Genomic DNA, 26,146 nt, shown 5'->3' on the forward strand with positions numbered 1-26,146 from the left:
TCAGTCTGAAGAAGGGTCTTGACCCGAAACGTCACCCATTCCTTCTCTCCTGAGATGCTGCCTGACCCGCTGAGTTACTCCAGCATTTTGTGAATAGATACCTTTGATTTGTACCAGCATCTGCAGTTATTTTCTTATATTATATATATCCTCTCCACATCCACTCTAACCAGGCCGCTCACTATTGGGTAAGCAGTGTGATGCTGTGAGGCAGCAACTCTCCTGACTGCACGTCCTCCAATCTCATCCAGGATATCTGCTGTTCGCTGTGTGCGCTCCTATATATCGGCGAGACCAAGCGCAGACTTGGCGACCGTTTCGCTGAAAACCTCCGGTCAGCCCGCCTTGGCCCAAGCGATCTCCCAGTTGCGAAACACTTTGACTCCCCCTCCCACTCCCACACTGACCTTTCTGTCCTGGGCCTCCTCCATTGTCAGAGTGAGGCCCAGCGCAAATTGGAGGAACACCACCTTGTATTTCGCTTGGGCAGCTTACTTACACCCCAGCGGTATGAACATTGACTTTCTCTAATTTCAACTGACCCTTGCGTTCCCTCTCTCTCCGTCCCTCCCCCACCCCAGTCGCCCTGCTGGTTCCACTGTTTGCATTTATCTATCCTCTTCCATGGCCAACAATGGACCATTGTGGGCTCCATCTTTCCTTGGTCATCCGTGCCGGCTCTGCACCTTTTCATATCTCTAGTTTCCCTCTCCCCGACTCTCAGTTTGAAGAAGGGTCTCGACCCGAAACGTGGCCTATGCTTTTTCTCCAGAGATGCTGCCTGACCTGCTGAGTTACTCCAGCGTTTTGAGTCTATCTCCAGAGATGCTGCCTGACCTGCTGAGTTACTCCAGCGTTTTGAGTCTATCTCCAGTGCACCCACTACTTTCAATCCTGAAGAACATTAAAGTTTTAACACCGATCCTGTAGTTCTAGATTCATAGAGCCATGCAGCGTGGCAACAGGCCATTCAACCCATCTTGCCCACACCGGCCAACATGCCCCAACCACACTAGTCCCACCTGCCTGCGTTTGGCCCAGATCCCTCCAAACCTGTCCTATCCACGCCAAACCTGACGGTTCTCTTTGTCACCTGCAAAGCGAGCCGGCGTTTTATTTTAATTGCGTTCTTTAATTGAACTGAAATCCCACACCAGCACAGATCTCCAGAGGCAGGGCAAGGCCCTCTATGTTATTAATCCAGCAACTTCATTTTGTTGGCAGAGTGTTAATGGTCGCCCCGGAGCGAAGAACGAGGCTGAGAATGTGCCAAGAAAACGTAGCGTGGCCTCAGAATTTGGAAAATGCCATAGGTTGGCAAGGAAGTGGAATAGAAGAAATAACTACAGTGAAGTATAAAGGCAGACTTTAAAGAACACAGAACAGTACAGCACCAGAACAGGCCCTTTGGCCCACCATCTCCATACTGAACATGATGCAATGTTAGACACAAAATGCTGGAGTGACTCAGAGGGTCAGACTGGAATTTAGAAGGATGAGAGGGGATCTTATCGAAACGTATAAGATTATTAAGGGGTTGGACACGTTAGAGGCAGGAAACATGTTCCCAATGTTGGCGGAGTCCAGAACCAGGGGCCACACAGTTTAAGAATAAGGGGTCGGCCATTTAGAACGGAGATGAGGAAAAACCTTTTCAGTCAGAGAGTTGTGAATCTGTGGAATTCTCTGCCTCAGAGGGCAGTGGAGGCCAATTCTCTGAATGCATTCAAGAGAGAGCTAGATGGAGCTCTTAAGGATAGCGGAGTGAGGGGGTATGGGGAGAAGGCAGGAACGGGATACTGATTGAGAATGATCAGCCATGATCACATTGAATGGCGGTGCTGGCTCGAAGGGCCGAATGGCCTACTCCTGCACCTATTGTCTATTGTCTATTGTCAGGCAGCATCTCGGGAGAGAAGGGATGGGTGATGTTTCGGGTTAGACAATAGGTGCAGGACCATCGGCCCTTCGAGCTAGCACCGCCATTCAATGTGATCATTCTTCAATGAGACCCTTCTTCAGACTGATGTCAGGGGTGGAGAGGTCATGGCCGCCATTGCGAGCACGTGACCGCTGGCTGGGTGAGGTCACGTGGGGCGCGGGGCGGTGATGTCACTCTTTGTCCTGTATTTGGGAGCGAGGAAGTTGGCAACCCTACTAATACGGGGCAAGGGCGGTCCCGTACGGGACAAACCAATTTAGTTGGCAACCCTGCACAGCACACACTCGGAAGGCAACAGCACTTGAAGATTGATTCTCTCGATGTAGGGGCGATGCTCGAGGAGAATCTTTGCCAAAGATCATTGCAAAATGCAATCTGTCTCTCCCTCCAGAAACCAGAAATGAATCTGATTTTTGTTGAGTGGGTAAACTGGCATAAGGAGCTGACAGCTGAATCTTGTATTCAGCATTGTTGCCAATAATGTGACATCCTGACCTATTCGACACTTAAAGCAGAGTTTTCTGTAAGTTCTCATTATTGCCAGAGCATGTGAGTGCAAGAGCAAAGAATTCCTCTTCTCCCCTCACACTAACATACCAACCTCCCTTCCATTGACTCCATCTACACCTCACGCTGCCTTGGCAAGGCCAGCAGCATAATCAAGGACGCCTCTCGATCTTCTCCCCTCTCCCATTGGGCAAAAGGTACAGAAGTGTGAAAACGCACAGCACCAGATTCAGGGACAGTTTCTTCCTGGCTGTTATCTGGGAGTTCTTGTTCCCATTACATAGGACCCTGGTGGGACCTTGTCGATTCTGGTGTTGGTTTTTAAAATTGTTACGTGGACTGAGACACCGTGAGAATCTTTCTAAACAACTATCTCAGTTGTTTAGCTTAAGGTCACAGCTTAAGGATAAGGGGAAAGTCTTTTAGGACCGAGATGAGAAAACATTTCTTCACACAGAGAGTGGTGAATCTGTGGAATTCTCTGCCACAGAAGGTAGTTGAGGCCAGTTCATTGGCTATATTTAAGAGGGAGTTAGATGTGGCCCTTGTGGCTAAAGGGATCAGGGGGTATGGAGAGAAGGCAGGTACAGGTTACTGAGCTGGATGATCAGCCATGATCATATTGAATGGCGGTGCAGGCTCGAAGGGCCGAATGGCCTACTCCTGCACCTATTTTCTATGTTTCTATCTGAACTGTATCTGAACAATGCATGCAGAACTGGTCTCCACACTGAAGGAAGGATGTGCTTGGGCTAGAGGGAATGAAGGAAGGTTCGGTAGATTGATCGTGTAGGGAGGAACTGCAGATGCTGGTTTAAACCGAAGACAGACGCGAAGTAACTCAGCGGGTCGGGCAGCATCTGTGGGGGAAAAGGAATAGGTGACTTTTTGGATCGAGACCCTTCTTCAGACTGAGAGTCAGGGGAGCAGGAACCGAGAGAAATGGAAAGGTGCAAAAGAATAAATGAAAGGAAGGAATGCAAAAAGACAGATCAAAGCCAGCTACAATGATCAAGGAAAGGTGGAGCCCACAATGGTCCATTGTAGGCTGCGGGGGAGGTGGATGCAAACAGTGAAACTCAGGCAGCATCTCTGGAGAGAAGGAATGGGTGATGTTTCTGGTCGAGTCCCTTCTTCTTATAGTTCCTGCCTCACATCTGTCTGAAGAAGGGACTCGACCCGAAACATCACCCATTCCTTCTCTCCAGAGATGCTGCCTGTCCCGCTGAGTTACTCCAGCATTTTGTGTCCGTCTTCACCAGATTGCTCCCCAGGTTGGGGTAGTTAGACCGAAGAGGAGAGATTAGACACAACCTGTGCTTTTGAGAGGGGGGGAAAAAACTAACTGCAGATGCTGGTTTAAATCGAAGGTAGACACAAAATGCTGGAGTAACTCAGCGGGTCAGGCAGCATCTCTGGAGAGAGAAGGAATGGGCGACGTTTCGGGTCTGAAGAAGGGTCTCACACCCATTCCTTCTCTCCAGAGATGTTGCCTGACCCGCTGAGTTACCACGGCATTTTGTGTCTGTCCACCTTCGATCTGAAATCAGTGCCCCGTCCCTGATTTCTCCCCATAATCCATTGATTCCTTCAACCAAATCTGACTCTTGAAATTGGTGAAGGCACTTCTGCCCAACGCGACCCCCGCAAATTAACACCACTGGGACAATTTACAGTTACACCCAAGCCAATTAACCTACAAACCTGCACGTCTTTGGGGTGTGGGAGGAAAGCGAAGATCTCGGATTTAACTCACGGGGAGAACGTACCAACTCCGTACAGACAGCGCCCGCAGTCGGGGATCGAACCCGGGTCTCTGGCGCTGTGAGGCAGCAACTCTACCGCTGGCCGGGTCTGAAGGATCGCAGGCTCGAAGGGGCGAACGGCCTACTTGATTCCTTCAGCTGCATATTCCTTCTGCACCTATTTCTCAATGTTTCTGCGCTGAATCTTTCAAAGTAAGACCGAACTTTAGAGTCCCAGGCGGGGATACAAAATGCTGGAGTAACTCAGCGGGTCAAGGCAGCATCTCTGGAGAGAGGAGGAATTTGTGCTAAACTCTCGTCGGACAGACATCTTCAAAGTTGAGCTGTCTGAAGAAGGGTCTCGACCCCATTCCTTCTCTCCTGAGATGCTGCCTGACCTGCTGAGTTACTCCAGCACTTTGTGAATGAACACCTTCGATTTGTACCAGCATCTGCAGCTATTTACTTAGTTGACACTGGTTCAAATCGAAGTTGGACACAAAATGCTGGTGGAGTAACTCAGCGGGTCAGGCAGCATCTCTGGGGGAGAGGAGGAGTAGGGGGCTAAACTCAGGAGAGGGTCCCACCCAGGCAGGGACTATGTCCCCAGGGCTAGGCGGGCAGCTTACCTGAGGACGATGAGCTGTCCCAGGCTGGGCAGGTTGCCCTCCACGGCGCCCCACACCTGGTTGACCGTCTCCCAGTCACCCATGCTCCAAACTCGATTACAAACCGCGGCGGCAGAGGAGGCGGAGGAGGAGGGGGGAGGATGTGTACAGAGAGAGTGTCGCTGCAAATCACAGCCCAGTCCTTTTATACCTCCTGCTGTCCCACGTCCCACCCCCCACCCACTCCTCCCACCCCACCGCCTATTGTGAAGCAGGTTTCAGGGCAGGTAGCAGAGAAAGGGGTGGGGGGGGGGATGTAATAGATCCCGATCCGTGCATAACGCAGAAACGTAGAAACATAGAAAACAGGTGCAGGAGGAGGCCATTCGGCCCTTCGAGCCAGCACCGCCATTCAATGTGATCAAGGCTGGTCGTCTAAAAATCAGTACCCCCGTTCCTGCCTTCACCCCATATCTCTTGATTGAATTGAATGAATTGTATTGAATTGAATGAATCTGTGCCTTGCTTGGTGCTTCGCTCGCAAGTAACAAACACACCACATACAGTAGGTACAACATTGCTGGAGTAACTCAGCGGGTCAGGCAGCATCTCGGGAGAGAAGGAATAATGGGTGCATTTTCGGGTCGAGACCCTTCTTCAGACTGATTGAGGTTCCCGCCCCCTCCCCTGATATCAGACTGAAGAAGGGTCTCGACCCGAAATGTCACCCATTCCTTCTCTCCCGAGATGCTGCCTGACCTGCTGAGATACCCCAGCATTTTGTGATAACAATGAAAGTGAAGGGTCTCTGAACCTAGGGCAGGGAGATGTCGCCTCACCGCGGGAACTCTCAATGACTACCCTGTGTGTGTATGTGTGTGTGTGTTTGCATGTGTGTATGTATGTGTGTGTGTATATGTATGTGTGTGTGTGTGTGTGCGTGTGTGTGTGTGTGTGTGCGTGTGTGTGCGTGTGTGTGCGTATGTGTGTGTGTGTGTGGTGTGTGTATGTGTTTGATTGTGTGTGTGTGTGTATGTGTGTGTATGTGTGTGTGTGTGTGTGTGTGTGTGTGTGTTTGTGTGTGTGTGTGTGTGTGTGTGTGTGTGTGTATGTGTGTGTGTGTGTGTGTATGTGTGTGTGTGTGTGTGTGTGTGGTGTGTGTGTATGTGTTTGATTGTGTGTGTGTGTGTATGTGTGTGTATGTGTGTGTGTGTGTGTGTGTGTGTGTGTGTGTTTGTGTGTGTGAATTGTTTGGAGAGGGTTTTCATTTAATTTGGCTCCCCCATTTCTTTTGAAGCTGGGAGTACTGTTGAACAAAAGGTCAGGCGCTTGACTCGAAGGTGGAAAGAGTCACTCCAGGGCACAGCCTGCCTTTCTCGAGTGTCTCAGTGATGGAGCCAATGTGTTGGGTGAAGTGCTGTTGAAATCACACAAAGTGGCAAGCAGAGAATAGAGACAGAGACAAACACAAGGGGCTGGACTCACCATCCGCGAGCCAGCGTCTGGCAGGCCCCACGCTTGGGTTTAGTTTTGTGATACGGCAGGGAAACAGGCCCTTCGGCCCACCGAGCTCATGGCTACCATCGGTCGCCTGTTCCATGTTAGCCCAACTTCGCATCCGCTCCCTAAATCAGCCATGATCATATTGAATGGCCGTGCAGGCTCGAAGGGCCGAATGGCCTCCTCCTGCACCTATTTCCTATGTTTCTATGTTTCTAAACAACACAGAAGCCAATTAACCAACAGGTCTTTGGGTCGTGGGGGGCAGTAGGGAGGGAGACCGGAGAGCCCGGAGGAAACCCCACGCGGTCCCGGGGAGAACGTGCAAACTCCACGCAGACAGCACCCGAGGTCGGGATGGAACCCGGGTCTCTGGGGCTGTGAGGCGGCGGCTCTGCCCTTTTACCGCGCCACCCTTTCCAGCCACACGACCGCGGTGAAGGTTGGGTGCCATTTGTCGTGCGGGAGAAGGGGCGCGGTAACTCCGTGCACAGCAAGATCCCACCAGGGAGAGGCGAGTGGAGCGGCTACTTGTTGGTGAGGTTGGTAAACAGGGCGGCGCAGCGGGTAGAGCTGCTGCCTCACAGCGCCGGAGACCCGGGTTCAATCCCAAGCACAGGCGCTGTCTGTGCGGAGTTTGCACGTTCTCCCCGTGGGTTCTCTCCGGGAGCCCCGGTTTCCTCCCACACTCCAAAGACGCGTGGGGTTTGTACGGTAATTGGCTTCGGGTAAAATTGTCCCTAGTGTGTGCAGGACAGTGTTAGTGGGCCGAAGGGCCTGTTTCCACGCTGTGTCTCTAAACCAAACTAAACTAAACTAAACCTCATTATCGTTCCAGAAACTCAATGCACTCCCTGGGGCTCTTTCCGCTGTCTTTCCGCTGACTGGATAGCGCGCAATGCACACCGCAAGAAAGCTTTTCGCTGTACCTCGGTACACGTGACAATAAACAAAACCATCTGGGTGCCCCACACACAGCCTGGCGAAGTCACCCGCTCATGCCAACGCACCTCCTGGTGGGTTCAGCAGGGGGTGGCAGCAACAGCCATGCAGGAAAAGGTGCAGCAAGAGATGCAGGACTGAGGGAGGGCAGTAGTGCATCACAGAATGTCGTGACCTTTCCCCCCCGACACAGTTTAGTTGAGGAAGGATCTGCAGATGCTGGTTTACACTGAAAATAGACATGAAATGCTGGGAGTGACTCGAGTCCCGTCAGTCTGAAGAAGGGTCTCGGGATGGAGTGGGGGGGGAGGGGAAGGGGAGGGGAAGGGGGTGATGGGGGTGGAAGGAGGGGGTGGAGGGTGGGGGGGAGGGGGGAGGGGATGGAGGGGGAGTGGAGGAAGGGGGGAGGGGGATAGGGGAGGGGGAGTGGAGGATAGGGGAGGGGGGAGTGGGAGGGAAGGGGAGGGGGAGAGGGGCGAGTGGGGATGGAGAGGGTGCTGCACCAATGCAGGAGAGGTTTGGGCCCAACAGGTCCACTTGGTCTAGTTGTATTATAATGATCGCCTGGTGCAATGTGACATTGGAACCTTTTTGTACCTTCTGGTACCCTGCAGTATGCAATCTATATACTAAAACTCTCGTTTGTCATCTTGTTTGTGACTGAACTTCAGCCAAAACGGTGACAATTTTAAGCCCACCTTACTCACCATCGTCACTTTAGAGATAATGCAAGTAGTTTTATTGAAATCGGTGTTATATTTTTTAAGTTATTCACATTTTAAAGTTTAAAAGGAGGGGGGAGGGAGGAAGGGGGAGTGGGGGAGAAGGGAGAGGGGATGGGGGGGGTTGAGGAGAGAGGGGAGGTGGGGAGGACAGGGTGCTGCACCAATGCAGGAGAGGTTTGGGCCCAACGGGTCCACTTAGTCTAGTGAATGAAGCCTTTGGAAGGAAATAAAAAGGCAGTGCCTGACAATGTGCCAACTCGCCTGCTGGCTGATGAGAAGGAGCCGGGGAACTAATCACCCTGCGACTGGCACACAGCCCACGTGCACACTGACTGCATGGAATTTACCCTCTCCACCTCGTGATGTGATCACTTGGACAAATCAGTAAGCTATTACACAGGCAGGAGCTAATAAAGGAAGGTTTATGAGCAACCTGCTCACAAGGCCCCACACTGACATTGCTGCCTGCTGTGAGGGAGAGTTAGCTTAGGTTCGAGATGGAGCGCGGAAACAGGCCCTTCGGCCCACCGAGTCCGCGCCGACCTGCGATCACCCCGCACACTAACACGCTAGGGTCAATTTACATTTATGCCAAGCAAATTAACCTACAAACCTGCACGCCTTTGGAGTGTGGGAGGAAAGCGTAGATCTCGGAGAAAACCCACGGGGAGAACGTGCAAACTCCGTACAGGCAGCACCCGTAGTCGGGATCGAACCCGGGTCTCTGGCGCTGTGAGGCAGCAACTCTACCGCTGCGTCACCGAGAGCAAAGCAGCCACAGAAATCCCCAGGAAAACCACTCGGAGGAGGTTTTATCGGATCAATTCATTTATCGGATCAATTCAATCAAAACGCCGCAGCGAGACTCCTGACGGGTACCCGTAAAAGGGACCACATCACCCCGATTCTGGCTTCTCTCCACTGGCTCCCTGTACGGTACAGAATCAACTTCAAGCTCCTCCTATTCACGTATAAAGCCCTAAATGGACATTCCTCCCCCTACATCAAAAATCTTCTAACCCACCACTCTATCTCCAGCTCCCTCAGGTCGGCCGACTTGGGGCTACTCACTATCTCGCGGTCTAGGCTTAAGCTCAGGGGTGACCGCGCTTTTGCGGTTGCAGCTCCTAGACTGTAGAACAGCATCCCTCTCCCCATCAGAACTGCCCCCTCCATCGACTCCTTTAAGTCCAGGCTCAAAACCTATTTCTACTCCCTAGCGTTTGAGGCTCATTGAGGAGGCGCTGTGAACTGTTTGCGTGCTACTGTATGTTTCATTTTTTTCCTTAGTGCCTAATCAGATGTACAGCACTTTGGTCAACGTGGGTTGTTTTTAAATGTGCTATACAAATAAAATTGACTTGACTTGACTTGATCTGAAAGGTCAAGTGACTCTGCAGAGGGTGGTTTTGAACATAACACCAAAAAACACCCGAAAACCATGAGTTTTGTTAGAAAAAAGATGAACACAAGCAATATGGTTCTGATACTTCTGACAGATTTGATATGCAAGTGACAAAGGCCAGAGGGAATATTTGGCTCTGGTTGGCCGGCATGGAGGCGTTGGGCCAAAGGGCCTGTTTGCAAGCTGAATAGTCATGAGAGGATGGATTGGAGTTTGGCATCAGTGTACAACAGCCCACAAGCCGAAGATGGGCACAAAAAACTGGAGTAACTGTCTGAACTAGTGACTAGGCTTGTATACACTGGAATTTAGAAGGATGAGAGAGGATCTTATCGAAACGTATAAGATTATTAAGGGGTCGGACACGTTAGAGGCAGGAAACATGTTCCCAATGTTGGGGGAGTCCAGAACCAGGGGCCACAGTTTAAGAATAAGGGTAAGGCCATTTAGAACGGAGATGAGGAAATTCTTTTTCAGTCAGAGAGTTGTGAATCTGTGGAATTCTCTGCCTCAGAAGGCAATTCTCTGAGTGCATTCAAGAGAGAGCTAGATAGAGCTCTTAAGGATAGCGGAGTGAGGGGGTATTGGGAGAAGGCAGGAACGGGGTACTGATTGAGAATGATCAGCCATGATCACATTGAATGGCGGTGCTGGCTCGAAGGGCCGAATGGCCTCCTCCTGCACCTATTGTCTATTGTCTATTGTCTATTGAAGAAGGGTCTCGACCCGAAACGTCACCCGTTCCTTCTCTCCAGAGATGCTGCCTGACCCGCTGAGTTACTCCAGCTTTTATCTTTGGTCTAAACCAGCATCTGCAGTTACTTCTTCCACAGTCCACAAACCCCTGGGTGCTCGGTACAATCTCTCTCTGAGCAGTAGCCCACTGCTGCAACGTGAGGCGATACCGCCGCCCGGTGGCCAGTGCTGGATCAGCCGCTGCGGCCCATCAATGATTCAACCATACTTTATTGTCACATGTACCTAGGCTCAGTGAAATGCTTAGTTTTGTGCACAACCCTTTAAAACCGTACAGCAGACCTCACCCTGGCAGTACACGTGTCTTGCAACGTTTTTGGCATTGAAAAGATCACGGAACAGTCAAGGTGGCCATGGTGGCGCAGCGGTAGAGTTGCTGCCTTGCAGCGCCGGAGACCCGGGTTCGATCCTGACTACGGGTGCTGTCTGAATGGAGTTTGTACGTTCTCCCCATGACCTGCGTGGGTTTTCTCCGAGTGCTCCGGTTTTCTCCCACACCCCAAAGACGTACAGGTTTGCAGGTTAATTGGCTTGGTAAATTGTCCCTAGTGTGTGCAGGATAGTGTTGGGGATGATTGGGTTAACATATGATGAGTGTTTGACGACACTGGGCCTGTGCTCGCTGGCGTTTAGAAGGACGAGGGGGATCCTCATTGAAACCTACAGAATAATGAAAGCCCTGGATAGAGTGGTTGTGGAGAGGATGTTTCCACTAGTGGGAGAGTCTAGGACCAGAGGTCACAGCCTCTGAAAACAAGGACATACATTTAGAATGGAGATAAGGAGGAATTTGTTTTAGCAAGCGGCTGTTGAACCTGTGGAATTTATTGCCACAGACGGCTGTGGAGGCCAAATCATTGGGTATTTTTAAAGCAGAGATTGATGGGTCCTTGACTAGTAAGGGCTTCGAAGGTTATGGAAAGAAAGCAGGAGAGGGGAATATGTATATTACTCGCTGGGGTTTAGAAGGATGTGGGGGAACCTTATTGAAACTTACCGAATAGTAAAGGCAGGAGAGGGAGCTGGGGTTGAGAGGGGAAAATAGACCTACCATGATCGAATGGCGGAGCAGGCTCGATGGCCCGAATGGCCTATTTCTGCTCCTATGTTTTACGATCTTAGCTTAATTACAAGGAAAGATTGTACAAACTTGGATTTTTTTTTCTGGAACTAGGAAGAGACCCAATTGGTGTACAGAATATTAAATTATGAGACGCAGATCGGTTAGACAGTCAGAATCTTTTCCACAGGGTGGAAATGCCAAAGACTAGAGGGCAGAGAGATGAGGTGAGAGGAGCAAAGTTCAAAGGAAATTGCTCAGAGTCTTGCCCAGAGTAAGGGGAATCGAGGACCAGAGGACATAGGTTCAAGGTGAAGGGGAAAAGATTTAATGGGAATCTGAGGAGTAACCTTTTCACGCAAAGGTTGGTGGGTGTACGGAACAAGCTGCCAGAGGAGGAGAAACAGTTAGACAGGTACATGGATAGGACAGGTTTGGAGGGATATGGACCAAACGCGGGCAGGTGGGACGAGTGTAGCTGGGACATTGTTGGCCTGTGCGGGCAAGTTGGGCCGAAGGGCCTGTTTCCACGCTGCATCACTCTATGACTCTATGACTATGAAATATGCAGTGCTTTTTTTTGTATACAGGAGAATGGTGGCTTCCTAGGGTGGTGGTGGAGGCAGTAGGATAGTGGCATTTACCAGACTTCTAGATAGGCATGTGGATATGCAGGGAATGGAGAGCTATGGATCATATGCACATATCAGAGATTAGTTAAACTTGGCATCATGTTCGGCACAAATATTGTGGGTCGGAGGAACCTATTCCTATGCTGTACTGTTCTTAGTTTAGTTTAGTTTAGAGATACAGCAGGGAAACAGGTCCTTTGGCCCACCGAGTCCGCATCGACCAGCGATCCCCGCACACTAACACTATCCTACACGCACTGGGGACAATTTACAATTTTACCATGCCAATTAACCTACAAACCTGTACGTCTTTGGAGTGTCGCAGGAATCCTGATCTCCCGGAGAAAACCCACGCGGTCACGGGGAGAACGTACAGACTCCGTGCAGACAGCACCCGTGGTCAAGATTGAACCCGGGTCTCTGGCGTTGTAAGGCAGCCTCTCTAAAGTCTCTAAAGTCTAAACCTCTAACGACCGCCAGGACTTGGCTGCATAGCGATGAGTGCATCAGTTTCAGTTTAGTTTATTGTCAAGTGTACTGAGGTACAGTGAAAAGCTTTTGTCCATGCTAACCAGTCAGCAGAAAGACAATACATGATTACAATCGAGCCATTTACAGTGTACAGATACATGATACATGGCGGCACGGTGGCGCAGCGGTAGAGTTGCTGCCTTACAGCGAATGCAGCGCCGGAGACTCAGGTTCGATCCTGACTACGGGCGCCGTCTGTACGGAGTTTGTACGTTCTCCCCATGACCCGCGTGCGTTTTCTCTGAGTTCTTCGTTTCCTCCCACACTCCAAAGACGTACAGGTATGTAGGTTAATTGGCTGGGCAAATGTAAAAATTATCCCTAGTGGGTGTAGGATAGTGTTAATGTGCGGGGATCGCTAGGCGGCGCGGACCCTGTGGGCCGAAGGGCCTGTTTCTGCGATGTATCTATTAAAAAAAATGATAAGGGAATAACGTTTAGTGCAAGGTAAAGCTGGCAAAGTCTGACCAGCCAGTGCATCAGCCCGTCTTGAAAAACACAGTCACAAACCTGCAGCACCCTTCCAGCACCTGGAGAGTGATGATCCATCCACGTCGCTTCAGAACTTTGAAACATAGTGGGCGCCGGAAATATGGCAACTTTTTGCGTACTGTCTCGGTGAAGCCTATTGTTGCACTACAATCGCTGCACCTTTGCACTTATGTAGGATTGTGCTTATCTACAGTATGATTTTATTGGATTGTGTGCAAAACAAAGTATTTCTCTCTGTCTAGGTACACAGGTACTTGCAACAGTAAAGTATCATCATCATTTGGAGGTAGCGTGGGAAAACAACCAGAGAGCAGTGCTGAACCACTATCTACCTCTTTGGAGACTATCTTTGATCGGACTTTGCTGGCTTTACTTTGCACTTAACGTTATTCCCTTATCATGTACCTGTACACTGTAAATGGCTTGATTGTAATCATGTATAGTCTTTCTGCCGACTGGTTAGCACGTAAGGTTGCCAACTTCCTCACTCCCAAATAAGGGACAAAATGTGATGTCACCACCCCGCGCCTCACGTGACCTCGCCCAGTCAGCGGCCACGTGCTCCCGCTTCACCAACGGCGGCCGCCCGGGCCGGGAGGCGGGTTGCTATGCAACCTCCGTTAGGGCACGCCCGGGCCTCCGGGCCTACACTGTCCGGGCCTACAGCGGCCCCCGGGCATACAGTGTCCGGGCCTACAGTGTCCGGGCCAACAGTGCCCCCCGGGCCTAACATGGGACATAGGTCAAACCAATTTAGCACAGTATACGGTATGCCCCGTCTAATACGGGACAGTTGGCAACCCTATTAGCACGCAACAAAGGCCTTTCACCGTACCTCGTACACGTGGCAGTAAACTAAACTGAAACTGAAAGGGGACTGTGCGACAAGATGGGGAACAAGAGGGACACAAGGAGTGGTGGTGCCTTCAGCTTGCGGAGAGAGGAAACGCAGGGACCGGACTATCCCTCCACAGATGCTGCCTGAGCCATCCATTTCCCCCAGCAGTTGTTTTCGGCTGAGTCGATGCTTCCTCTATTTGGAACATTCCGTCCGCAGACAGATACAAAAAGCTGGAGTGACTCAGTGGGACAGGTTTTTGTGTCTATCTTTGGATTAAACCAGCATCTGCAGTTCCTTTGAGGGTTGGAGGAACAGCCTCTCATATTTCGCTTGGGCAGCTTACAGCCCAGTGGTATGATATTGATTTCTCTCACTTCAGGTAGCCCCGGCATTCCCTCTCTCTCCATCTCTCCCCCACCCAAATCGCACCAGCTTCTCGTTTATACCCAACAAACAGAGAACAATGGCCTATTTCCTTTATCATCGTTACGTTTTTGCATATCTTTCATTCGTTGTTCTATATTTCTCTACATCAACGTCTACATCTCTCGATTCCCCCTCCCCTGACCAGTCTGAAGGGTCTCGACACGAAAGGTTGCCCATCCCTTCTCTCCAGAGATGCTGCCTGTCCAGCTGAGTTACTCCAGCATTTTGTTAACTATCTTCGGTGTAAACCAGCATCTGCAGTTCCTTCCCACACATTCCTTCCACAGGTGCTGCCCGGCCCGCTGGGTGTTTCCAGCACTTTTCTGTTTTGTTCCTGAACAAATTCCTCACCCAGCTCAAGCGGCTCAATGATTGGCCGAAAGCCCAGTGACGCAGTTATAGTGGCGTCTGATTGGATGAAATGAACGTCAATCAAAGTTGGGCGGGCTTTCCATGGCCATCTCCGGCGTCTGATTGGACGGAATTGCGCCACTCTGGCGTTTAATTGGGTGAGATCACTGTCAGTTACAGGTGGGCGGGCCTCAACTGGCAATTCTGGAGTTTGATTGGGTGCAACGGCTGTCAGTCAAACGTGGGCGGGCCTTACTTGGCTCGTCCAGCGTCCGATTGGATGTGACCGCTGTCGGGTGAGCGGGCGCTTCCCTGGTCGACCAGACGTCCGATTGGGTGAGACACCCATCAGTCACAGGTGGGCGGGCGATTCCTGTCCGCTCTTGCGTCTGATTGGGTGCAGCCGCCGTCAGTCACAGGAGGGCGGGCGATTCTTGCCCGCTCTGGCGTCTGATTGGGCGCAGCCGCCGTCAGTCACAGGTGGGCGGGGCCCGGCCCGGCCAGTCCTGGCCTACGGTGGCCGCCAGCGCCGGACGAACGGACGCTTCGCGCTTCCTGCAAACTTTCAGCAGGTGAGTCCCGGGGGGGTCTCCGTGGCCCGGGCTGCACAGCAAGATCCCAGCGGAGGGCAACAGACAATAGACAATAGGTGCAGGAGGAGGCCATTCGGCCCTTCCAGCCTGTACGCACCCCTGACTCCGCTATCCTTAAGAGCTCTATCTAGCTCTCTCTTGAATGCATTCAGAGAACCGGCCTCCACTGCCTTCTGAGGCAGAGAATTCCACAGATTCACAACTCTCTGACTGAAAAAGTTTTCCTCATCTCAGTTCTAAATGGCCTACCCCTTATTCTTAAACTGTGGCCCCTGGTTCTGGACTCCCCCAACATTGGGAACATGTTTCCTGCCTCTAACGTGTCCAACCCCTTAATAATCTTATACGTTTCGATAAGATCTCCTCTCATCCTTCTAAATTCCAGTGTATACAAGCCTAGTCGCTCCAGTCTTTCAACATACGACAGTCCCGCCATTCCGGGAAGGCAGGTAGTGCAGGAGTCCCCTGCGGTCATCTCCCTCCTATACAGATATATCATTTTGGATACTGTTGGGGGAGATGGCTCATCAGGGGAAGGCAGCAGCAGCCAAGTTCATGGCACCGTGGGTGGCTCTGCGGCAAAAGGAGAGGAGGAAAAAGAGTGGAAGGGCTATAGTAATAGGGGATTCAATTGTAAGGGGAATAGATAGGCGTTTCTGCGGCCGCAAACGAGACTCCAGGATGGTATGTTGCCTCCCTGGTGCAAGGGTCAGGGATGTCTCAGAGCGGCTGCAGAACATTCTGGAGGGGGCGGGTGAACAGCCAGTTGTCGTGGTGCACATTGGCACTAACGATTTAGGTAAAAAACGGGATGAGGTCCTACAAGGTGAATTTAGGGAGCTAGGAGATAAACTTAAAAGTAGGACCTCAAAGGTAATAATCTCTGGATTACTACCAGTGCCACGTGCTAGTCAGATTAGAAATAGGAGGATATTTCAGATGAATACGTGGCTTGAAAAATGGTGCAAGGGGGAGGGATTCAAATTTCTAGGACATTGGAACCAATTCTGGGGGAGGTGGGACCAGTACAAACAGGACGGTCTGCACCTGAGCTGGAATGGAACCAATGTCCTTGGGGGAGTGTTTGTTAGTGCTGTCGGGGAGGATTTAAACTAATGTGGCAGGGGGATGGGAGCATGAGCAGAGAGACAGAGGGGTGTAAAATGAGGGTAGAAGCAAGAGGTAGCAAGGGTGACCAAGGCTGGGAGCTGAACATCCAGGGATATTCAATATTCAGGAGGGATAGACAGAAAGGAAAAGGAGGTGGGGTAGCGTTGCTGGTTAGAGAGGAGATTAATGCAATAGAAAGGAAGGACATTAGCTTGGAGGATGTGGAATCGATATGGGTAGAGCTGCGAAACACTAAGGGGCAGAAAACGCTAGTGGGAGTTGTGTACAGGCCACCTAACAGTAGTAGTGAGGTTGGGGATGGCATCAACCAGGAAATTAGAAATGCGTGCAACAAAGGTAAAACAGTTATAATGGGTGACTTCAATCTACAAATAGATTGGGTGAATCAAATTGGCAGAGGTGCTGAGGAAGAGGATTTCTTGGAATGTATACGGGATAGTTTTCTAAACCAACATGTAGAGGAACCAACGAGAGAGCAGGCTATTCTAGACTGGGTATTGAGTAACGAGGAAGGGTTAGTTAGCAGTCTTGATGTGCGTGGCCCCTTGGGCTAGAGTGACCATAATATGGTTGAGTTCTTCATTAGGATGGAGAGTGACTTAGTTAAGTCAGAAACAACGGTTCTGAACTTAAAGAAAGGTAACTTTGAGGGCATGAGACGTGAATTGGCCAAGATAGACTGGCAATTGATTCTTAAAGGGTTGACGGTGGATATGCAATGGAAGGCATTTAAAGACCGCATGGATGAACTACAACAATTGTTCATCCCAGTTTGGCAAAAGAATAAATCAGGGAAGGTAGTGCATCCGTGGCTAACAAGGGAGATTAGGGATAATATCAAAACAAAAGATGAAGCGTACAAATTAGCAAGAAAAAGCAGCCTACCAGAGGACTGGGAGAAATTCAGAGTCCAGCAGAGGAGGACAAAGGGCTTAATTAGGAAAGGGAAAATAGATTATGAAAGAATACTGGCAGGGAACATAAAAACTGACTGCAAAAGCTTTTAAAGATATGTGAAGAGAAAAAGATTAGTTAAAACAAATGTAGGTCCCTTGCAGTCAGAAACAGGTGAACAAGGACATGGCAGACCAATTGAATAACTACTTAGGTTCTGTCTTCACTAAGGAAGACATAAATAATCTGCTGGAAATAGCAGGGGACCGGGGGTCAAATGAGATGGAGGAACTGAGTGAAATCCAGGTTAGTCGGGAAGTGGTGTTAGGTAAATTGAATGGATTAAAGGCCGATAAATCCCCAGGCTGCATCCCAGAGTGCTTAAGGAGGTAGCCCCAGAAATAGTGGATGCATTAGTGATAATTTTTCAAAACTCTTTAGATTCTGGAGTAGTTCCTGAGGATTAGAGGTAGCTAATGTAACCCCACTTTTCAAAATGGGAGGGAGAGAGAAAACGGAATTACAGACCAGTTAGTCTAACATCGGTAGTGGGGAAAATGCTAGAGTCAGTTATTAAAGATGGGATAGCAGCACATTTGGAAAGTGGTGAAATCATTGGACAAAGTCAGCATGGATTTATGAAAGGTAAATCATGTCTGACGAATCTTATAGAATTTTTCGAGGATGTAACTAGTAGAGTGGATAAGGGAGAACCAGTGGATGTGTTATATCTAGACTTCCAGAAGGCTTTCGACAAGGTCCCACATAAGAGATTAGTATGCAAACCTAAAGCACACAGTATTGTGGGTTCAGTATTGATGTGGATAGAGAACTGGCTGGCAGACAGGAAGCAAAGAGTAGGAATAAACGGGTCCTTTTCAGAATGGCAGGCAGTGACTAGTGGGGTACCGCAAGGCTCAGTGCTGGGACCCCAGCTATTTACAATATATATTAATGATTTGGACGAGGGAATTGAATGCAACATCTCCAAGTTTGCGGATAACACGAAGCTGGGGGGCAGTGTTAGCTGTGAGGAGGATCCTAGGAGGCTGCAACGTGACTTGGATAGGTTAGGTGAGTGGGCAAATGCATGGCAGATGCAGTATAATGTGAGGTTATCCACTTTGGGGGCAAGAACAGGAAAGCAGACTATTACCTGAATGGTGGCTGATTAGGAGAAGGGGAGATGCAACGAGACCTGGGTGTCGTGGTACACCAGTTATTGAAAGTAGGCATGCAGGTGCAGCAGGCAGTGAAGAAAGCGAATGGTATGTTGGCATTCATAGCGAGGGGATTTGAATAGGAGCAGGGAGGTTCTGCTGCAGTTGTACAGGGCATTGGTGAGACCACACCTGGAGTATTGCGTACAGTTTTGGTCTCCTAATCTGAGGAAAGACATTCTTGCCATAGAGGGAGTACAGAGAATGTTCACCAGATTGATTCCTGGGATGGCAGGACTTTCTTCATATGAAGAAAGACTGGATAGACTCGGCTTGTACTCGCTGGAATTTAGAAGATTGAGGGGGGATCTTATAGAAGCTTACAAAATTCTTAAGGGGTTGGACAGGCTAGATGCAGGAAGATTGTTCCCGATGTTGGGGAAGTCCAGAACAAGGGGTCACAGTTTAAGGATAAGGGGGAAGTCTTTTAGGACCGATAAGAGAAAGTTTTTTTTCACACAGAGAATGGTGAATCTGTGGAATTCTCTGCCACACAAGGGAGTTGAGGCCAGTTCATTGGCTATATTTAAAAGGGAGTTAGATGTGGCCCTAGTGGCTAAAGGGATCAGGGGGTATGGAGAGAAGGCAGGTACGGGATACTGAGTTGGATGATCAGCCATGATCATATTGAATGGCGGTGCAGGCTCGAAGGGCCGAATGGCCTACTCCTGCACCTATTTTCTATGTTTCTATGAATTAACCTAGTAAACCTACGCTGCATGCCCTCAATAGCAAGAATATCCTTCCTCGAATTTGGAGACCAAAACTGCACACAGTACTCCAGGTGCGGTCTTACTAGAGCCCTGTACAACTGCACACAGTACTCCAGGTGCGGTCTCACTAGGGCCCTGTACAACTGCACACAGTACTCCAGGTGCGGTCTCACTAGGGCCCTGTACAACTGCACACAGTACTCCAGGTGCGGTCTCACTAGGGCCCTGTACAACTGCACACAGTACACAATATATATTAATGATTTGGACGAGGGAATTAAATGCAACATCTCCAAGTTTGCGGATAACACGAAGCTGGGGGGCAGTGTTAGCTGTGAGGAGGATGCTAGGAGGCTGCAACGTGACTTGGATAGGTTAGGTGAGTGGGCAAATGCATGGCAGATGCAGTATAATGTGGATAAATGTGAGGTTATCCACTTTGGTGGCAAGAACAGGAAAGCAGACTATTACCTGAATGGTGGCTGATTCGGAGAAGGGGAGATGCAACGAGACCTGGGTGTCGTGGTACACCAGTTATTGAAAGTAGGCATGCAGGTGCAGCAGGCAGTGAAGAAAGCGAATGGTATGTTGGCATTCATAGCGAGGGGATTTGAATAGGAGCAGGGAGGTTCTGCTGCAGTTGTACAGGGCATTGGTGAGACCACACCTGGAGTATTGCGTACAGTTTTGGTCTCCTAATCTGAGGAAAGACATTCTTGCCATAGAGGGAGTACAGAGAATGTTCACCAGATTGATTCCTGGGATGGGTCCCTTAAATGTGTATATTTTAATGCTAGGAGCATTGTAAGAAAGGTGGATGAGCTTAGAGCCTGGATTGACATCTGGAAGTATGATGTTGTGGCGATCAGTGAAACATGGTTGCAGGAGGGTTGCGATTGGCAATTAAATATTCCAGGATTTCATTGTTTCAGATGTGATAGAATCGGAGGGGCAAGAGGTGGGGGTGTTGCATTGCTTGTCAGGGAGGATATCACAGCAGTGCTTTGGCAGGACAGACTAGAAGGCTCGATTAAGGAGGCTGTTTGGGTGGAACTCAGAAATGAGAAAGGTTTAGCAACACTTATAGGGGTGTATTATAGACCGCCAAATAAGGAACGAGAATTGGAAGAGCAAATATGTAAGGAGATAGCAGATATTAGTAGTAAGCACAGAGTGGTGATTGTAGGTGATTTCAATTTTCCGTATATAGACTGGGAATCACATTCTGTTAAAGGGCTGGATGGTTTGGAGTTTGTAAAATGTGTGCAGGATAGTTTTTTGCAGCAATACGTAGAGGTGCCTACCAGAGAAGGGGCAGTGTTGGACCTCCTGTTAGGAAATGAGATGGGTCAGGTGACGGAGGTATGTGGTGAGGAGCACTTTGGGTCTAGTGATCATAATGCCATTAGTTTCAATATCATTATGGAGAAGGTCAAATCTGGACCAAGGGTTGAGATTTTGGATTGGAGAAAGGCTAATTTTGAGGAGATGAGAAAGGATTTAAAAGGAGTGAAATGGAAATTGTTGTTTTATGAAAAGGATATAATAGAGAAATGGAGGATATTTAAAGGTGAAATTTTGAGAGTAGAGTCTTTATGTCCCTGTTCGGTGGAAAGGAAAGAATAATAATTTGAAAGAGCCGTGGTTTTCCAGGGAAATTGGACACTTGGTTCGGAAAAAGAGGGAGATATACAATAAATATAAGCGGCAGGGAGTAAATGAGGTTCTTGAGGAATATAAAGAATGTAAAAGGAATCTTAAAAAGGAAATTAGAAAAGCGAAAAAAAGATATGAGGCTGCTTTGGCAAGTAATGTAAAAGTAAACCCCAAGGGGTTCTACAGATATGTCAATAGCAAAAGGATAGTGAGGGATAAAATTGGTCCATTAGAGAGTCAGAGTGGACAGCTATGTGCTGAGCCGGAAGAAATGGGGGAGATATTAAACAATTTCTTTTCTTCGGTATTTACCGAGGAGAAGGATATTGAATTATGTGAGGTAAGCGAAACAAGTAGAGTAGTGATGGAAATTAGGAGGATTAAAGAAGAGGAGGTACGGACACTTTTGAAGAATATAAAAGTGGATAAGTCTCCAGGTCCTGATAGGATATTCCCTAGGACATTGAGGGAAGTTAGTGCAGAAATAGCAGGGGCTATGACGGAAATATTTCAAACGTCATTAGAAACAGGGATGGTGCCGGAAGATTGGCGCATTGCGCATGTTGTGCCTTTGTTTAAAAAAGGTTCTAAAAGTAAACCTAGCAATTATAGACCTATTAGTTTGACGTCTGTGGTGGGAAAATTAATGGAAAAGATACTTAGGGACAATATATATAATTATTTGGATAATCAAGGCCTGATTAGAAACAGTCAACATGGATTTGTGCCTGGAAGGTCATGTTTGACTAATCTTCTTGAATTTTTTAAAGAGGTTACCAGGGAATTTGATAAGGGCAAGGCTGTGGATGTTGTCTATATGGACTTCAGTAAGGCATTTGACAAGGTTCCACATGGAAGGTTGATTAAGAAGGTTAAATCGTTGGGTATTAATAGTGAGGTTGCAAGATGGATTCAACAATGGCTGAATGGGAGATACCAGAGGGTAACGGTTGACAATTGTATGTCAGGTTGGAGGCCAGTGTCTAGTGGAGTGCCCCAAGGATCTGTGTTGGGTCCACTGTTGTTTGTCATTTACATTAATGATCTGGATGATGGTGTGGCAAATTGGATTAGTAAATATGCAGATGATACTAAGATAGGTGGAGTAGTTGATAGTGAGGTAGATTTTCAAAGTCTACAGAGAGACTTGGGCCTTTTGGAAGGGTGGGCTGAAAGATGGCAGATGGAGTTTAATGCTGATAAGTGTGAGGTGCTGCATTTTGGTAGGACAAATCAAAATAGGACGTACAGGGTAAATGGTAGGGAATTGAGGAATGCAGTGGAACAGAGGGATCTGGGAATAACTGTGCATTGTTCCCTGAAGGTGGAATCTCATGTGGATAGGGTGGTGAAGAAGGCGTTTGGTATGCTTGCCTTTATAAATCAGAGCATCGAGTATAGAAGTTGGGATGTAATGTTGAAATTGTACAGGGCATTGGTGAGGCCGAATCTGGAGTATGGTGTGCAGTTCTGGTCGCCAAATTATAGGAAGGATGTCGACAAAATGGAGAGGGTACAGAGGAGATTTACTAGAATGTTGCCTGGGTTTCAGCACTTAGGCTAAAGAGAGAGGTTGAACAGGTTGGGTCTTTATTCTTTGGAGCGTAGAAGGTTGAGGGGGGACTTGATAGAGGTTTTTAAAATTTTGAGAGGGACGGACAGAGTTGACGTGGGTAGGCTTTTCCCTTTGAGAGTGGGGAAGATTCCAACAAGGGGACATAGCTTCAGAATTGAGGGACAAAGGTTTAGGGGTAACATGAGGGGGAACTTCTTTACTCAGAGGGTTGTGGCTGTATGGAATGGGCTTCCGGTGGAAGTGGTGGAGGCTGGCTCGATTTTATTATTTAAGAGTAAATTGGATAGGTATATGGATAAGAGGGGATTAGAGGGTTATGGTCTGAGTGCAGGTAGATGAGACTAGGTCAGGGAGAATGGTCGGCGTGGACTGGTAGGGCCGGACAGGCCTGTTTCCATGCTGTAGTTGTTATATGTTATATGTTATATGTTATATGGCAGGACTTTCTTCATATAAAGAAAGACTGGATAGACTCGGCTTGTACTCGCTGGAATTTAGAAGATTGAGGGGGGATCTTATAGAAGCTTACAAAATTCTTAAGGGGTTGGACAGGCTAGATGCAGGAAGATTGTTCCCGATGTTGGGGAAGTCCAGAACAAGGGGTCACAGTTTAAGGATAAGGGGGAAGTCTTTTAGGACCGATAAGAGAAAGTTTTTTTTCACACAGAGAGTGGTGAATCTGTGGAATTCTCTGCCACACAAGGGAGTTGAGGCCAGTTCATTGGCTATATTTAAAAGGGAGTTAGATGTGGCCCTTGTGGCTAAAGGGATCAGGGGGTATGGAGAGAAGGCAGGTACGGGATACTGAGTTGGATGATCAGCCATGATCATATTGAATGGCGGTGCAGGCTCGAAGGGCCGAATGGCCTACTCCTGCACCTATTTTCTATGTTTCTATGAATTAACCTAGTAAACCTACGCTGCACGCCCTCAATAGCAAGAATATCCTTCCTCGAATTTGGAGACCAAAACTGCACACAGTACTCCAGGTGCGGTCTTACTAGGGCCCTGTACAACTGCACACAGTACTCCAGGTGCGGTCTCACTAGGGCCCTGTACAACTGCACACAGTACTCCAGGTGCGGTCTCACTAGGGCCCTGTACAACTGCACACAGTACTCCAGGTGCGGTCTCACTAGGGCCCTGTACAACTGCACACAGTACTCCAGGTGCGGTCTCACTAGGGCCCTGTACAACTGCACACAGTACTCCAGGTGCGGTCTCACTAGGGCCCTGTACAACTGCACACAGTACTCCAGGTGCGGTCTCACTAGGGCCCTGTACAACTGCACACAGTACTCCAGGTGCGGTCTCACTAGGGCCCTGTACAACTGCACACAGTACTCCAGGTGCGGTCTCACTAGGGCCCTGTACAACTGCACACAGTACTCCAGGTGCGGTCTCACCAGGGCCCTGTACAACTGCACACAGTACTCCAGGTGCGGTCTCACCAGGGCCCTGTACAACTGCACACAGTACTCCAGGTGCGGTCTCACGAGGGCCCTGTACAACTGCACACAGTACTCCAGGTGCGGTCTCACGAGGGCCCTGTACAACTGCACACAGTACTCCAGGTGCGGTCTCACGAGGGCCCTGTACAACTGCACACGGTACTCCGGGTGCGGTCTCATTACGGCCCTGTACAACTGCACACAGTACTCCAGGTGCGGTCTCACGAGGGCCCTAACCATCCAGAACAACAAAGACTGTTTCCACTACTCGCTGTAACCCAGAACCATCCCTGTTTGGAATCCTTTGCCACCGCACAGAAAATCTGCTGCTGATAGTAAATCTTTTAAACTGTTGCTTGTAAACACTAAATTTTAATTCTGCAACTGCATGCATGAGGGACTGCACGTTTATAGCCCAACATCGGCGATTGGTGCAGTATCGACAAGACAAGACAAGGGCCCCATGTCTGAGGGAGGATGTGCTAGCTCTGGAGAGGGTCCAGAGGAGGTTTACAAGAATGATGATCCCAGGAATGAGTGGGTTAACATGGTACAGAGGCACTGGGCCTGTACTCGCTGGAGTTTACAGAACCGGTGGAGACGCAAGAAAATGCAGTTGCCTGAATCTTGACTCCTATCTGTGGAATTCACTGCCTCAGAAGGCAGTGGAGGCCAAGTCTCTGAATGCATTCAAAAGAGAGCTAGATAGAGCTATTAATGATAGCGGGGTCAGGGGGTATGGGGAGAAGGCAGGAACGGGGTACTGATTGAGAATGATCAGCCATGATCACATTGAATGGCGGTGCTGGCTCGAAGGGCCAAATGTCCTACTCCTGCACCTATTGTCTATTGTCTAAAAGTAACTCAGCGGGTCAGGAGGCAGCATCTCTGGAGAACATGGATAGATACTGTGTTGTGATGGGTCGGAACCCTTCTTCAGACTGACTCGTAAGGGAGATAAAGCTGGAAGAGAGGTGGGGACCAGACAAAAAGCCTGGCAACCTACCTGATCTCCCGGTTGCTGTACACTTTAATTCTCCTTCTCATTCCCACACAGATCCTTCTGTCCTAGGTCTCCTCCATTTGTCAGTGAGGCTAAACGCAAATTGGAGGAACAGCATTTCATATTTTGCTTGGGCAGCTTGCAGCCCAGTGGTATGAATATTGATTTATCTCACTTCTCGTAACCCTAGCATTCCATCTCCAACCCCTCCCCATCCAAGTCGTACCAGCTGCTCCTTTTCACCCAACAAATAGCTCACAATGGCCTGTTTCCATCAACATCATTACTTTTTGCATATCGTTCATTCTTTGTCCTTTATCTCTCTCCATCATCGTCTATATCTCTCGTTTCCCTTAATCCCTAACAAGTCTGACGAAGGGCCTCGACCCGAATTGTCACCCATTCCTTCTCTCCAGAGATGCTGCCTGTCCCGCTGAGTTACTCCAGCTTTTTGTGTCTATCCCTGGCAAGTGATAGGTGGATGCAGGTGAAGGAAGACGGGTGGGTTGATTGGCAGATGGGTGGGCAAAGACCAAAGATGAAAAGGGGACAAAAGGACGTCAAATAAGGTGGGGGAGGGGAAAGGATGGCACTTAGGCGCAGCGTAGAGTTGCAGCCTTGCAGCACCAGAGACCTGGGTTCGATCCTGATTGCGGGTGCAGTCTGTGTGGAGTTTGTACTTTCTCCCTGTGGGGTTTTTCTAGGTTCTCCGGTTTCCTCCCACCCTCCAAAGACGTGCAGGTTTGTAGGTTAATTGTCTTCTGTAAATTGCCCCTAGTGTGAAGGAGAGCGCGTGGTCGCTGGTTGGCGTGGACTCGGTAGGCAGAAGGGCCGGTTTCCATGCTGTATTTCAAAAGCCTAAGTCTAAAAGACGAAAGAGTGAAAAGCGAAGCTAGAGAGAGGGATACAGGCGGAAGAGTATGAGGGGCAGGAAAGAGGATTAACCAGATCTTGTAATTAAAGATCATCTGGGGAGTAGAGATCACAACATGGTAGAACGCCACTTGTGGTTTGAGAGTGCAAGCCCCAGGGATAATGGCGGTAATGTACTCTCTTACTTGTTGGGAAATGGAGTAAGCAAGGGTCTGTGGAATAAGAAAATAACTGCAGATGCTGGTACAAATCGAAGGTATTTATTCACAAAATGCTGGAGTAACTCAGCAGTTCAGGCAGCATCTCCGGAGAGAAGGAATGGGTGATGTTTCGGGTCGAGACCCTTCTTCAGACTGAAGAAGGGTCTCGACCCGAAATGTCACCCATTCTTTCTCTCCTGAGATGCTGCCTGACCTGCTGAGTTACTCCAGCATTTTGTGAATAAATACCAAGGGTCTGTGGATGCTGGTATACACAAAATGACCCAAAGTGCTGGAGTAACTCAGCAGGTCAGTACAGCATCTTTAGAGAACATGGATAGGTGATATTTTTAGTTTAGGCCAGAGATACAGC

General features: G+C 49.1%; 2 protein-coding genes across 2 annotated transcripts in view; one reads left to right on the plus strand and one right to left on the minus strand.

Annotated features, from left to right (window-relative positions):
• Window positions 1-4,966, minus strand: part of mb (myoglobin) — a 15,366-nt gene extending 10,400 nt beyond the window's left edge. The window contains exon 1 of the mRNA XM_078430597.1: window positions 4,824-4,966. Within this exon, the coding sequence (XP_078286723.1) occupies window positions 4,824-4,906 (83 nt within the window). The 5' untranslated portion in view covers window positions 4,907-4,966. The remainder of the gene's footprint in view (window positions 1-4,823) is intronic.
• A 9,982-nt stretch (window positions 4,967-14,948) lies between these two features.
• Window positions 14,949-26,146, plus strand: part of serhl (serine hydrolase like) — a 43,254-nt gene continuing 32,056 nt past the window's right edge. The window contains exon 1 of the mRNA XM_078430449.1: window positions 14,949-15,035. The gene's annotated coding sequence lies outside the window, so the exon portion shown is untranslated. The remainder of the gene's footprint in view (window positions 15,036-26,146) is intronic.

Source organism: Rhinoraja longicauda, chromosome 40 (genome assembly GCF_053455715.1).
Source record: "Rhinoraja longicauda isolate Sanriku21f chromosome 40, sRhiLon1.1, whole genome shotgun sequence".
Taxonomy (NCBI): Eukaryota; Metazoa; Chordata; class Chondrichthyes; order Rajiformes; family Arhynchobatidae; genus Rhinoraja; species Rhinoraja longicauda.